Source organism: Chelmon rostratus, chromosome 11 (assembly GCF_017976325.1).
Source record: "Chelmon rostratus isolate fCheRos1 chromosome 11, fCheRos1.pri, whole genome shotgun sequence".
NCBI lineage: Eukaryota > Metazoa > Chordata > Actinopteri > Chaetodontiformes > Chaetodontidae > Chelmon > Chelmon rostratus.
Genome location: NC_055668.1, coordinates 19681444 through 19697102, shown reverse-complemented (window position 1 = coordinate 19697102; position 15659 = coordinate 19681444). Strand labels below are relative to the sequence as shown.

General features: G+C 43.4%; 2 protein-coding genes across 2 annotated transcripts; one reads left to right on the top strand and one right to left on the bottom strand.

Annotated features, from left to right (window-relative positions):
* The first annotated feature begins 120 nt into the window (after positions 1–120).
* prepl (prolyl endopeptidase like) lies at positions 121–8534 on the top strand. The gene is made up of 15 exons (XM_041947334.1): positions 121–442; positions 854–985; positions 1250–1316; positions 1502–1682; positions 1805–1893; positions 1993–2119; positions 2197–2413; positions 2945–3136; positions 3413–3625; positions 3928–4103; positions 4229–4445; positions 4722–4871; positions 5824–5950; positions 6995–7083; positions 7403–8534. Exons 1-15 carry the CDS (start codon positions 311–313, stop codon positions 7478–7480), a joined length of 2187 nt encoding a protein of 728 aa, XP_041803268.1. The 5' UTR covers positions 121–310; the 3' UTR covers positions 7481–8534.
* On the bottom strand, positions 7632–14806 carry slc3a1 (solute carrier family 3 member 1). Its single transcript, XM_041947336.1, has 10 exons — positions 14336–14806; positions 13454–13633; positions 13215–13360; positions 12955–13080; positions 12523–12642; positions 10545–10669; positions 9792–9993; positions 8713–8895; positions 8269–8394; positions 7632–8170 (listed from the first exon to the last, which is right to left on the bottom strand). Exons 1-10 carry the CDS (start codon positions 14754–14756, stop codon positions 7739–7741), a joined length of 2061 nt encoding a protein of 686 aa, XP_041803270.1. The 5' UTR covers positions 14757–14806; the 3' UTR covers positions 7632–7738.
* Between the last annotated feature and the right edge of the window lie 853 nt (positions 14807–15659).

Below are 15659 nucleotides of genomic sequence, written 5' to 3'. Positions count from 1 at the left end.
CGCCTGTCTGAATTTGATTATTTTAGCCTGGCACTGGTGGCTACGTCATCAACAGCGGGCTTTGTTTAGGAAACCATGCACGTGCATATAATTTGCTCGTAACTGTTGACGGTTAACAAACGGCAGAATGGTTGTTTCAATAACGAAACAATAAATATTACAGGTTGAAATACCATACGTATTTCTTACAGACATAACGTGTAGGCGCTTAGTGTAGTGATGACCGACAGTTATGTACGTGACAGTGACAGCTGAAAACTACATAACAGCTATCATGTTAATTTAGCTGAAAAACCGTTAAATCTTCGTAATGGCCGTCGTCTTGTCTCTGCTGTGTCCGTCTGCTCGTCTCGTTAGAGCATCTCGGTTACGATTTTGGAAGCTCGACGTCTATAAACTGATAACATGGCCCTCCTTGTCCGTCCAACGTTGTAACACGTCGGTAAGGGTGTTCAGTAAATGTTAATGATGTGTTTACCCGCGTTAGAATTGGTGTAGGATTAATGACTGTAAAGCTATCGCGGCGATAAGGTCAAGTCATTCATTATTCAAAACGGTGTCTTTTCACCAAGCTGACAAAACTAGTCTTGTACGGATCTTGTAGGGCTGAAATTGAGCCCCTTTGGATGTGGCTCACTGCATTGACACCGGAATAAACTAGACACATGAACACCTGTACAGAATTACTAATACTCAAATTAAGTCTGCTGAGTTAAAACATTTGAATTATTTGTAAACAATACATGAAAATTGTCAGTCAGCGTCCATGTTTTCTGATTTGAAAGTATGTCACCAGTTGCAATTGGGGCTCTTGAATTGAAATCTTTGCTAAATTTATGGAGGTTTATTTCAGGAGGGCACTTCAGACTCATCAGTGGATCATCTCAGTTCTGGACTTGAGAGGTACAAGGACTTGCAGAAGTACTTCAAAAGGAGACTGAAGGCAACATACCACAGATTCTCTGACATACCTGATCACTCAGTGGTAAGTCCAGCCTTCTGCTTTTTTACCTCAGGGGGGCTGGTGGATGCAACATCTGAATTACAAAAAAAAATCATAAAATAGATAGCAGTTACATATCAGTCCTCTGCCTACCTGATGCATAAGGATAGGAACCACATTTTATATCATGACCCACCACCTAGTGTCAATCACACCAACATGTACCCTTGTGGTGTCAGGATGTGCGTATCTGTGTGTGAAATTTCAATATATTGTTACAATTCACTGTAATTTCTTTGAACACAGGTCTCGGGACATCACCATGTGTATTTCATTGAAGGTGATGGCATCTACAGAATGGACAACAGGCAGAGTAAGCAGAAAACTAGCCTGACTACTAGTAGCTTGACTACTAATGTCAACAACTCTCAAAGCCAGACAATTGGGAACAGAGACCTGTAATCTTATTGCATTCTCAAGACTGGAGTTCATCCACACACGCTGAAAAACATGTTAACATGTTTTGTAAATGACTCTATTTCCTCTCCCTATCTGTAGGTGAGCTGGAGCCGGAGCTGGTGCTAAATCTAGGACAAGTCTCGAGACAGGAGGAAAAGACAGGACTCGATGATGATGAGAGGAAGCAGAGGGTTCAGTGGACTGTCCAGAGAATACGTCTGTCCCCACAGGAAAAGCATCTTGCTGCCACGCTAAAAGCTAATCACAGAGAAGAGGCGAGGTGAAGAATACACCAGAATTAAACACACAAAATATCCTTTATTTGACGTATTTTTTTCTTTAATTGTCGAATTTAAAATGTCACGCAATGAATAAATTGATGATTGTCCTGTGATAATCCAGGTGTGTGATTGTGAGGCTTGGAAAGAGAAATTCCCCTCAACTGGATCCTCAACAAATCATATTTACATTGGACAAAGTCTTTAGCTTTGGTATGTTTTTGAAAAGTCTGCATTTCTAAAAAATGTGTCAGTAACATTAGGGATAATAGTGCACTTGCTAAGTCTATGTCTGTGTCTGCACGGGTGGAGAGTGGGCCACAGACGAGGTCCTGTTTTACACGACTTTGGAGGGTCTACGCTGCAGCAGAGTGTTTCGTCTGGACCTGACCTCCAGTGGAAGCAGGATAACTTCTGTTTATGAGGAAACACATCCTGAGTAAGTGTAGCTAATGTACCATCGTAGCGCTGTCTGCTCCCGCACTATCTCTAATCAAAACACCGACATCTCTCCAGTGTGTTTGTGGAGGTTGCCCTTTCCAGTGACCGACAGATACTGACCATCAATTGCAACAGCAGGACCGCTTCAGAGGTGCTGCTAATTGATATAACAAGATCCTGTTTAGAGCCTTTCCTGGTTCACCCACGACAACTGGACCTCCTGTACCATGTGGAACACTGGAAAAGATGGCTGATTATACTGGCTAATACCGGGCCTGGACAGGAATATCAGGTGGAGTTTGTACAATACATATGTAAACACACACTGTTTATAGGGTGCATGTGTAGACATATATATGTACATACAGGCCAAATACCTTCTGTTGCTCATTCCTTTTTGTCTTGACATGTTCTGTTTTGACTGGAAGTAGTTGGTCCCCATTAGCAAGTTCATTCTGCTGTGGTTACTGACAGAGTACTATATTAGTAAGAAGAAGAACATGAATATTGCAAATGAATATTTCATGTTTTAATTTTAAAATGTGGGCTGCACGGTGGCTCGGTGGTTCGCAGCGTCGCCTCACAGCTAGAAGATCGGGTTCTCTGGCTTCCTCCCACAGTCCAAAAACATGCTGAGGTTAATTGATAACTCTAAATTGTCCGTAGGTGTGAATGAGCGGTGTGCGTGGTTGTTTGTCTGTATATGTAGCGACCTGCCTAGGGTGTCCCCTGCCTTCGCCCGAGAGACGGCTGGGATGGATGGAATTTTAAAATGTGTTTGTTATTTTCTCAAATGAGGAGATTTATCATGTATGCTCACTAGGTGGTGCAGGCCCCTGTCTCAGAGCCATCCATGGTTTCCTGGGTGCCCTTGTTTGACCCTGGCCCTGGCACTACAGTCAAAGACATGGATGTGGTCGGAGATTACTGTGTGTTGGTTGCAAGAACACCAGCCAGTGAACTCATCCTGATCGTGGTCCCACTGACCAATCCCAAGGAAGCATACACTGTACAGGTCAGTGTGACAGAAAACTATTTTCTTTCTTTGCATCTCTTGCTGTTTTCTTGCTGCCTGCTTGCTGTTATTCCTTTAACTTGTGTCTTTACCATTTTCCTTGCTCTTGCTCGCTTGGCCATGTTTTTCTGTGAAACTGCTTTATGTTTTTAGGTAGATAATTCTAATTGTCCCAGAGAGTGATGAAATATATACTTGATCACATCCTCACATATACATATAGTGTTTTTGTATAAGTATTAATCTCTTTTACCCTTATTTTTTTACACTCCTAAGCTTCCTCCCTGGGCCTGTGCTGTCAAAACCAAGAAGCCCAGCATGGCAGACAAATGCAGTGTGTTAGAGTTCTTGATTTCATCTCCAGTCCGCTCCCCGGTGCCCTACTGTCTATACCCCAAAGATGGGCTACTTGTGTCTTGCACGGAAGATGGGTCCTCACCAGAGAATCACGGCAATTACACCACCACACGCTTGGAGGCCTGCAGCCAAGTGAGAATACTTGACATATAAGACAAGTGCATACACAGCGAAACATTATCTGCACGGAGGTAAGCATTTTATATTAAGACTCAAGTGTCCACTGACAAAGCTCTTTTGGCAACTAGCCAACAGAGTCAGAAGACCTCAGAGGCACACATTCTGTCATGCATTTACACACACAAACTTAACACACAGAAGGGCAAGTGATGCAGTTTGAAACAAACTTCTGAGACTTCTGTCAGGACCATTGAACACTTAGTATCTCTACCCATTACAGTTTCCAGACCAGTGTCTCTGCCTTTCCTCTATAGGATGGTACCTTCGTGCCAGTGACACTGTTTCACACAGTACCTGTAGAGGGCTTGAAACAGGCACCACTATTAGTCCATGTCTATGGTGCTTATGGCAGAGATCTCAGCATGGAGTTCTGCCCAGAGGAAAGGCTGCTGCTGGAGCAGGCCTGGGCTCTGGCCTACTGCCACATAAGGTAACAAATGAAGTCAAGATATTGTGGTGCATGAAATTGCTGGAAAATGTCTGTGAGGGCTATAGTCTCAAATTTAACCTTGTGGGTTGAAGTGAATATGTGTTCTTTGCCTTTACACCACCAAGAGGTGGAGGAGAGCGTGGTCTGTCCTGGCAAAGACAAGCTCGTGTGGAGGGGAAGCAGAGAGGAGTGGAGGACCTCCAAGCATGTCTCCATCACCTTTTCTCTTCAGGAGTGTCCTCTCCTTCACTCACTGCCCTTACAGCCTGCAGTGCTGGGGCTGTGCCAGTGGGAGCGCTGTGCAACAAACACCCACACATAATGCAGGCTGTCACGCTACAGGTAAGATGTTAAGTCACTGGAGATTTGTGTGTTTGGGTGCTTGCATTTTCAAGAGTGTAGCATTTAGTGTTATTCTATGTCTAAAGAACAAGATTATTAGGCACCCTGCTTCTTCCTCAGGGGCACTTTAACAGAGTAGGCGTTTGCCAATACAGTATGTAAGGGTTAAACAGTTTGAAGGACAGTCTCCCTACTCATTACACCACAGAGCCTTACCATAAGAGATTACGTAAAATACACACAGACACCCAGAGCCGTCTCTTTTTCTGTGTTCAGGCACCTTTCCTGGATGTGTTGGGAACTATGGAGGATCCCAGCCTGCCTCTAACTTTGGAGGATAGAGAAGAATGGGGGGACCCAGTAGGAAACCCAAAACACAGACTCGCCATCTCCTCCTACTGTCCCCTTCACAACATTACTCCTCAGGTATGGATAGGACAACCATGAAAAGCAGGACTGTACTATACAAAATCTATGTCACATGTGCTACAGAAAAAAAAACCGTCTGTGAAATGAATGACATTACAGCAGTATCACCTGTGCGACAAAGCTTTTTTGTGCATCCAAACTTCACCCAAGAGCTTTATCCAAGCAAATTTGTCCTTGCAGGTAATTCAGGACCCAAAAACTTTCTTAGGCACACTGGCTTGCCTTTTACTTCAACAGGAATATAATACTTGTCCATTTCTCTTGGAAGGTGTGACACTCATCTAATCTACTTTTGTTTTGTTGACCAGCAACATGATGGATGGTCGTGATATTAACTGCTACGTATGTGCTCAGGGACCTTTCAGAAAAGCTTGATAATCCTCTACTTTGTTATTTTCTTAGTGCTGAAAAAATAAATTTAAGTAACTGCTTTTTTGTATTGAAGAATAGCCTCTTGGGCCGGAGGTTCCCCACCCCTGCTTTAGATGATGTGTTTTCCTTATCTGTTACCACTTGCACTGTTTTCTTTTATTCAGTTTGCTGCGTACTTTACCGAGATAACCATGTAGTTTTACTCTAATTAAGTTTGCCTTGCAATGAAATTTGACGTGTTCTGGTAGGTAAAAGACATTTAATTTCCACCATGTTGAAAACCATTTTAAATTCCCAAGGCCCACATATTGTTCCAGAGCCAGTGCTTGAATAATACTGGCTCTATTAGTGGCTTTCAGGCTCTCTCTGAAACCAAGTTGACATCTGTCCAACACAGGACCAGAAGCACTGCTTGTTTAGTACCATGTCCTACTGCTAGCAAATTTATACTGAAAACCAAAAGCCTTCAAATATAGTTTTAGGGGACACAGAGGACCATTACTAAATGATAGCTATGCACCATAGTGAAAACTACTAATTAACAGTCTGTGTGTTTCTGTGGGTGTGTGTGAGCTAGCGCTACCCATCGATTCTGCTGACGGCCTACAGCGATGATGCCAGGGTTCCTCTGGCAGGGGTTCTCAAATACACTGAGAAGTTAAAGAACGCCATTCATACGTACTTCACTATGAAGCCAAAGTCAGGTACCTGCACACATACACTCTCACATATGCTATCACAACAGCTTATTCACTTGTTGATCATGTAGACGCACATGTGCAGCCGTGCATTCTGTTGTACAAATGTATATGTTTGTGTACATATTTGCATGTGTGCATTTCAGCTTGGATTTTCCATTTGTTCACATTCTTTTAGGTGTAATTTCTGCATCATTAGGGGTCTTAATAGTCGAGGGTCAGCTCCCAGTAGTGGTGTCAGTGTGCATGTCTGGAGAGGCAGCAGTAACAGACGTATGGCTGTCTGTCTGGGGAAACTGTTAACGGCATGTGAAGTTCATGGCCAAAGTATAGCATAGGTCACCTTGTAGTATAGCATGTGTGTGTATGTGTCAGCTAATTGCTCTCATTTCCCCCTAGACAGGCTCTTTCTCCCTCTCACTTATAATCTGCCTTCACCACATTGGTGGTACTCCTCTTTACACCCCTTGCTCTCTCTAGCACTGCCTCCACTCTTCTTGTTTCAAATGCACACATTATCTCCGTCTTTCACCCTCTCTCACTTTTCTGTTGTTCATACACACATACACCAGGCAGTGTGTGTGTATATGTCTCCCTAATCTGTCTCTCTCTGTTCTCCGGAGTCTTTGATAAAGTGCTGATGGCATAGACACATGCGAGCGGGTGGGCAGGCCCATTAGCATGGTAAAGAGATAGTGTATCAGAGCAAGAGATTAGACGCCACAGACTGGGAGCTGTCAAGGTCAAGACCGCACTTGTGAAACAGCCCGTACCACAGAGACGGGGAGGGGGGATAATATGGAGGGGCTTGAGGAGAGGGAGGGCAATATCAGATGGAGCACGATGAATGAAAGTAAAGACAGTTAGAGGGATAGAGGGAGGGAGGGAGAGAAGATTTGAGGCAACTGGACAGAGAGAGAAGGGGAGCACAGAAAGTGGGCATACAATAAGATAAGAGAAATGTCTGAAAGGACGTTTTAAACATTACACATCATCTTCTCCCCCATTCTGCCTTTCACCTCTGTCTCTCTGTCTTCTTGTTTCTTTTAGAACGTGAGCCAGCACCGAACATAGTTCTGAATATCCAATCTGGAACAGATCACTTTGGACCAGAAGACTTTGAGCTGATGCTGGAGCAGGTAACACACTCAAGACTGTAAGGGTCTTAAAGGGATTTGTAACTTGCCTTTTTTTTTTTTTTAGTTTATAAAGTCCAGCTTTTTAAATCTGTGCTTCCAAAAACATCTACAAATAAGAAGTGGCTACTAAAAAGAAGTTTTAAAGCCCCAGTGTGAAATATTTATACACACAGTTCGGATGTGCATGCAATATTTTCTCACACCATTTGTGGTCACAAATACTTTTGGAATAAACTTGCACTGAGAAAGTAGTTTTGTCAGATGAATTGATGGGTACAGACTGAGAAATTTGTCCTCTTATCTTTTCTCCCTGACACAGGAAGCCCTAAAACTAGCATTCCTATACACAGAGCTGGGCCTGAACCCTCCTCGGCCTCCACGCAAGAGGAAGAGATAGCGAGGCTGTCAGGAGGCTGTCCGGAAGCAAGCGACAATGGCCCAAACATCTACCATTACAGCCACAACAACTAGGATGACACAATGGTGCCCAAATCTTGAACAGTTCCAAGGGAAGAAGAAAAGACAACTTCAACACTGAATGTATCTGCAATGGCTCTTTTTATTATTATTTGACATGCAAAGGAGACGACAAATAAGAATCTAAGTGATTTGATTGCTGTTGTGAAAATGTAATGAATACCTTTGTCCATTCATATTAGCATTTATAAAGGATGTCCACAACCCCCAAATAGCAGGCCTTCTCAGAGACGTAGCACTGCTCAGCGTGGTTGGGATTAAACCGAGTGTGGGTGGAGTACTGAATCACCAAACCCTCACCTGCTTCTGTCGGAATACGAGACTTTTGCACCACCTTGCCATTGTTGACTTGGTGTGTGCTCATGAGCACCTTCAGCTGGTCTGGTAACTCATGAATAGAGGAGAGATCTGTGATGACAGACTCTTGACCAAAGTTAAGGACCATAAGGAAAGCTCGGTCAAGCCCGTCCACCTCTCTGAGGTAAGCAAAGACGCTGGAATCAGCATGGACGTAGCAGAACCACCCACGGTGAAGGGGGAGCTCTGACTGACGCAGGGTGTTTAGGAAACGGTACTGAGCCAGAACAGAACCTTCATCTTTCTTCTGGACCTAAAAGAGAAAGGTTGGCGAGGGGATACATGATCTAAAATAAAATAACGATATCAGATGTTTGTCCAGAGTTGAACATCACTAAAAGAGTTCTGTACCTCCACATTGACGCTTCTGTAGTCAGGGTGAACAGGCAACCAGGTGGTGTTGTTTTTGTCGCTAAAGCCTGCATTCATGTCGGCACTCCACTGCATTGGAGACCGCTGAGGGTCCCGACTGGCACTCTGCAGTGAAAGGACAGGAATCAGTTTGGTATCTTCTGACAATGAATGTATATGGACACATTTTAATGTACAATAATTCAATTGCCAGTTTCTTAGGTACACCTAGATAAAACAGTCTAGAATACAAGAAACCTGCAATAAATTCTACCTTTGTGAAGGTTTAATTGTTAAGTTCTTCTTTAAATTGTTGTACAGAGGCGGTGATTTAAATTTTTCCTGGCTGTATATAACCAGGTCATTTTTTATGCACCTACTGCACTTGGCAGACGTGTTACACCAAGTATTTAAATGTGTTTTCAGTGTATGCACAGTACTGACTGCATTGTATTTGCCAGCAGGGTCCTGTATCTGACTGTCCGTGACATTAATGTTCTCCATGCCGATCTCCTCGCCATAGTAGGTGGTGGGCGTGCCTGGAAGGGTCAGCAGCAGCATGTTGATGACACGAATATAGGTCTGACCAGCACTGGAGGCAATTCGAGGCTTGTCATGGTTCCCAACCTGATAAGAGTGCAGGTAAGAGAAATACAAGAGGGGGTGGTGAGGTGAGATAAGTTGGGAAGGAAGAAGGCAGAGTGAAATGGATGGGTTTGGATCATGGAAGCTGAAGTTAAAAAGTGGGGGATACAAAATAGATGGTGGGCTTAGACTGTCACAGGGGAGTAAATGATGCTGAAACAATCATAGAGTAGTTTACAATATCTAGCACTTCATCTGCGCTGTGTGCTCAGAGAGGCAGGTCAGTGTAGCTCATACTGGACACTTCTCTGTGACAAAGGGAATCATAAGCCATTGGTAGCTGAGCCCAGAATGAAAGTGATGCACACATCTTTGTTTTCTTTGGTATCTGTTAGGTGGTAGGGTCTGATCACTCTGGATGCACATTGCATCAAAACGTTTTCTGTTCACATAATAAATGACCAGTTGTTTTCTGGAATCAGGTAGCCACATGAGCCACCGTATCACAGAGGAGCATTTTTGTCTTCATAAATGTGATTTAGCAGGTCAGTGTTGTGTTTTTGTGATACTGCAGTCTTTTAATGTGCAACAAATACTACATGCAACATCCTGTGGTTATAAAGGCATGGAAGAGAAACACCATCTAATCAGACGATATATTGAGACTGACCTAGCAGTCCATAGTTATGAATAATAAAAGACGCTAATCTGAGGGTCTCAACATGCACATCATTCAACTATCACATTGTGTGACTCTTGCCACCCCTCATCCTGATATGATCTTGTATTTCTTACCATTATGATGGAGAAGAAAAAAATCAAGCATAATTGTCAGAAATGTCTTTGGAAGCCAGAATATTTGGTGTTATCCCCATATGGTGGTCTAGTTTTTAAAAGAGCCAAGAAACCAATATGTAAATGCGATGGTGATGACTCACCACCCAGTTGGCCCACAGTCCCCTGGGCATGTTGGCCATCCACAGGTGGACTAGATGTTTAACCCACAAGCCGCTGGTGTTCTGAGGCAGGTCCAGCAGGTAGAAGTTAAAGGGGAAATCACTTTCTTTAACCAGTGGGGTGCTGTAGTACATCATGGTCTTGTCCACCTCGTGGTAATCATATGACTCTGTCACCATGAACCTGGAGTGGAGCAAGAACTTGCGTAAGATGATGTGCAAACTGATCCTTAGCCATAAACTGTCAACATTCAAGACTCGGCATGTGAATTTCCTACTTCAACTCCTTTGAACTCTATCACATGAGCCACGCTGTGTCAATCTCATTTAGGATTATTCACCTTTAACATGAGATTTATTAACCTTAAACTAAAATAGAAATTTGTAACAGAAAGGTTCTATTCCAGTGGAAAAGAGGAATATTTTTAGTCTGGGCTTTACATTAATATTGGACCTTAATTAATGAACTGGGCCGTTGTGCCCTTTTACTTTTGATACTTTTGAGTATATTCTGATACTAATACTTCATACTTAAGCAAGATTATAAATGTAGGACTTTTACTTGTGACAGTATGTTTACACTGTGGTATTGCTACTTTTACTTAAGTAAAACATTTGAGTACTTCTTCCACCATTGATCATGTCATATGTTCATCAGTAGCATATTATATAGGTAAGAGCATTGTCAGTCTCAGCCTCTCCAATAGCATTATTGTATTACTATAGCTCCCATACCTGTATCTGCCAGGCTCACGGCTGTAGGTGTCCATGACAGCCCTCCAGTCCCTCAGCAGGTCATGCAAGCCAAGCTGACTGGTGGTGTAGTCATGGTGGAGGTCCCACTCTGAAGTAACAGACTCCTGGAGTGTTATGAATACAAATATGAGATCATGTAGTTATTATTGTATTTCTGGCCTGCTGGATTAGTAGCCTAAGAATTAGAGTCAGGTTTTGTACTTGGTTAAGGTGGGCATTAGTGGTCCACTCATAGTCCAGCTTCCACCCTGAGATAATCCACTATGGTGAATTAAGAGAGTTCAGTTGTATTTTCTTCTGCTCACTGGGAGTTATCAGAGCTTGGCTGTAAATATTTTCCTTTGTCAGGCCGAAGCACAGGGTCCAGTCAAAGGCCAGGTCATTGTAAAATAATTAGAAAGCAGACAGGGAGAGAGAAGAGGCCAAGAGATAACAGACCTTTGGGGTCAGTGATCGAGGACCACTGTTGTGTGGAAGGAGTGTTCATTGGTTGTAATAGTCTTCATGAAGTAAGTTACTATGAGTAAATTTGACCCACTGGGCTTCAATGTCACAGCAAAGACCAGTGCAAAGTACTGGGTTAACTATTTTAAGGGAATCAGCCCTGGACATGCTTCACTCCTGAAAGCCCTATTCAGAGACAGTGATGTAATACTCCTAAAAACTAACACCTAATGTGCATGTCTTTTTGTGTGGAGGACACTCAAACACAGAGAAACACACTCCACACAGGGCCAAGCTATCCGTCTATTTCCACACACTTAAAGTTGGGGTTGTTAATGCCGGAGAAACCAGCAAGAGTAAGATAGATTAAAAAAATAAATAAATAAAAACACCAGTCCATTGGAGCTGACGCGCTGCCACATGAGCCAACCATCCAGCCAACAGCCAGTAAAGCACACGTGTAATCTGTCTGGACTCAAAGCTACAGCCAACACCAAACCACTAAAGCAGGGATGATAAAACAGGTAGTTACTCAGTAACTTTTTTTGCATGGAAATCTCTGCGTAGTGACTAACACTTACTTGTTGTTTTTTGTCATCAAACAATCATAAACCACAGCTTGCGTATGATACTGCTCAAAAATGAGCAGTCGTCAGTGTGGGTGGACTGCAGCAGGAGTGAGTTCACGTCTCAGTCAACATTAAGTCAGTCTCAGCACTATAGAGTTATTCTGCAGTGGTAAGTAAATCCCAGTGATTTGCTAATCCACCAAAATATGCCTCTTTTCTACTAATCTTCCCTCTGTGAGAAAAAACTTCAGCTGCCGTGGAACAAAAACTCTTTCTTAGTGAGCTCAACTCTGCATGAATCATGAACCCTTCAGATTCCAGGAACAGTATTTTCTCCAGGAGGGCACGAGATGAACCTGACATTTAAGATAGAGGTAACGTACAGTGCGAACTCTCCCACCCAGCTGCTGGTCATGTTTGTTCTACCAGCTACGCTGGAAACTGCTGCGTCAGTACTGCTGCTTCTTCCCACAGCGCTGCTTTTATCCCTGACCTTGTTAAACTCTGGACTCGCACATGTCACATGTTATGTAATTCAGCAAAATAAAACCATAATTTCACTGTGTGGCTGGATGCTACAGCAGAGATCGTTAACTAAACTGAGCTTTGATCTTGAGGAAGAAGAGCTGCCAGGTGGTGAGAGCACAGTAGAGCGCTGCTGACTGAACAGACCTTGTGGATCATGTTATTTATTACTATTGCTTATTATTATGTGACCATTTCAACTCAGCAAAGCAAAGTTGGAGTGTCACGCCTGCTCTGCCATTTGACATGGATCCATTCCAACCAGCAGATCGGACAGACCTCACCGTCTTTGTTGAGTCAACGTGAGGACGAGCAGCTGTTAGAGCTCAGACGTTTGCCACCTGTCCAGCGCCTGCTGGAGATGAGCAGTGGTACCAAGTGAGGTGAGGCGTTAGAAGGTGCAAAGATGTGACACTCACTGGTGGTTTGTTTGGGTCCACCTGTGGTTCATCCCTCAAGTGTTCAGCCTCCAGGATGTGTTTCACCGCGTCCATCCGGAAGCCATCCACTCCTTTCCCCAGCCAGAAATGAATAATATCCTAAAAACAGAATAATATCAAGGCACAAAAGTATTTTAACTCTCATTTCAACCAGCCTTTCATTCAACTGTAACACAGGACTACTGAGTATAAACATTCACAATATGAACACAGACATTCATTCTGTTGCTCCATGTGCTGTGTAATCAGTTGTCAACAATCGTGGGCCCGTGGAGAAGACAGAACAGACGAGGACAACTCTGAGGTTTTAGTATGAGATAAAATGTCTGAGCCACCACAAAGCAAACACTTAGACAGGACAGCATGTGAGAAAGTGTGTGTGTGTGTGTGTGTGTGGTCATGTGATCTTACAGTTATCTCTTTGCGGACATGTGGGTTTCTGAAGTTCAGGTCTGGTTGCTCCTTCAGGAACTGGTGCAGGTAGCATTGTCCTCTGACTTCATCATAAGTCCATGACGAGTTCCCAAACACGCTGACCTGGGGGGATTAGGAAGCGTAGACTTTAAGAAACTATTCATCTGATCACTGTGAAAACTTCACCTATAGTGAAGGTTCAGTGAAAATGCACCCAAAGATTAAGACAGACACCAGGTTGAAAACAGTACAAGTACCCAGTTATTAGGCTTCGGTGCAGTTGCATTGCAGTCGGTCCAGATGTAGTAATCCTTGTAGTGAGGATCTCTAGTCCGGCTCAAGTTGAACCAGCGGTGTCGGTCACTGGTGTGATTAGGAATGAAGTCCATGATCAGCTTTAAACCTGGTAGAGACAGAGATTATCATGAGTCAACCCCGCATCCCCCAGAACAAAAGGTGTGTGGATCCACCATCACGCCTCCCACCACGGAAGTACCTTTGTTGTGCATTTCAGCCAGGAGATCCTCAAAGTCTTGCATGGTTCCGAAGAGCGGGTCGATGGCTCGGAAGTCTTCCACGTCATAGCCGAAGTCCCTCATGGGAGAGCGGTAGAAAGGACTGATCCAAATGGACTTGATGTTCAGGTACTGGAAGTGATCGAGCCGCTCATGAATTCCTGCCACAGCACAGACACGACAGTGATGAATACTGGATGCTGCAGTGCTTTTTCCCAATGACGGGTGCAATAGCAAAGAAGAAAACCTGTGCTAATGCTGAGGCTGTCAATAGTAGAGTTAACATGTATTTGGGCCATATTTTGCCATAAATTATACTAGTAAAAATGAATCTTGAAAGGGATCTGGAAGTAAAAACCACAGCGCTTTCCCTAAATAATGAAAAAATAGCACTACCATTCCACTAATGAATCAGTTTTAAATGCAGAGTTTAAATTCTGCTTTAAAACTAAAACTTAGTTTTCATTTTGCAGACACTTTGTGCAGTCATTGCACATGAAGTCAGGGGACATCCAAGTAACGTATTTTTATCAGCTGCTCAAATCAATATATTAAGAGAAGCTGAAGGTTTATATGTTGTAACTGTCGTTGTAGATGGTTGACTAGAGTCAATTATTCACTCGCGTTTTACAGAATATTTACAAGCCAGAGAAAAGAGCAGCTTTCGGGTTGCCAGGTGGTGACAAATCCCTCTGTTTGTCTTTTCTGTTTAGCAGGAAGGCATCAATAAATGTTGGTAATTTATCAATAAATGCTCGTGTGGCACACTTTCTAATAAGTCATCAAGTCCAGATTTATAAATGTTGATGCATTGTTAATAGATGGACTTGAGGAGGATAAGCGTCAGGTAAGGGGCATCTTACCTTTAAGGTCTCCGACCCCATCTCCGTCGGAGTCTCTGAAGGACCGGGGGTACACCTGGTACACCGGGGAGGTCTGCCACCAGCTCAGGCACGACGGCGACAGCGCGATCAGCGCGATGGTGATCGCCACCAGCGCCAGGGTGATGGTCACCATGAGCCAGAACAGGATCTCCCGGGGCACCCGGTACCGGGCCCGGGAGGAGTACAGCAGCAGCACCTCCTTGGGCATCCCGGCGTACGGCTTGAGCTGCGTGTACTTCTCTTCAGCCGCGACCTCCTCCAGCTTCACCGCGATGGAGTCCTCCTGCTCCCCGGGGACGGCGGCGTCGGCGTCCGCTGCACCGTCCACTACATCCTTAAAGCCCGGGTTACTGATGCATTCCCCCAGCTCCATGCTACCGGTTTGCTTTTTAAAACTCATCTGATCCAGATCTCTCAAGAGGAAACCCCGAAGACAAAGCGCAGTGGTTCGGCTCTTGTTCTTTAGAAAGACCGGAGAACTGAAGGCTGATTTATCTGCTCTTAGCGGGTCAGGGTACACACACACACACTCACACACACTCCTCCCTTATTCAATCTCCCTCTCTCTCACACACACACATACACACAGAGCAGTGCCACCTGTGGAATGCGGGGAACTGGAGAGGTGGATGGGAATGGTTGGAGATTAACGTTTCTTGTTGCAGTGCTGACTGGGAGAAGTGATGGGCGAAGCATTCAGAGCTTTTATTTACTTCAATAAAAGTTTTATCATGGGGAAAAAAAAAACACTGGTGTGTTGGATCACTATCACTGATGTGCAAACTGCATTTTAATATTGGGGTTGATTAATGTGCTGCTAACTTCTCAAAAATATATACTTTTAGTAATTTGTCTATGGCAATGCATCATAGTTTTCAAGTCCATCAAATGTTTTCAATGAAAACTTGTATTAAAACAAGTATCTAGCAACTATAGCTGTCAAATTAAAGAAGAATAATGATATAAAGTACAATATTTCCTTTACTCAAGTACAACAGCTATTGGGGCAATAAATACTTTTTACATATTTTTTATATATTTGTAATATATTAAGTATTTCTACAAATTTCATTTTGCCAGTATAATATGTACATATATAGTCTACTTTTTATTTTGTTTTTTGTTTTTCAAATGTTCTCTATCTCTGCTTTTTTTTTTTTTTCTTCCCACTGCTACACATGCTGCTGTAATGCCCAAATTTCCCCGGCTGGGGATAAATCAAGTTTTATCTTATCTTAACACTAGTAAACAAAACTATCCACCACTAGCTGGGACATTTATTGTTTATCTGCACCGCACTGCA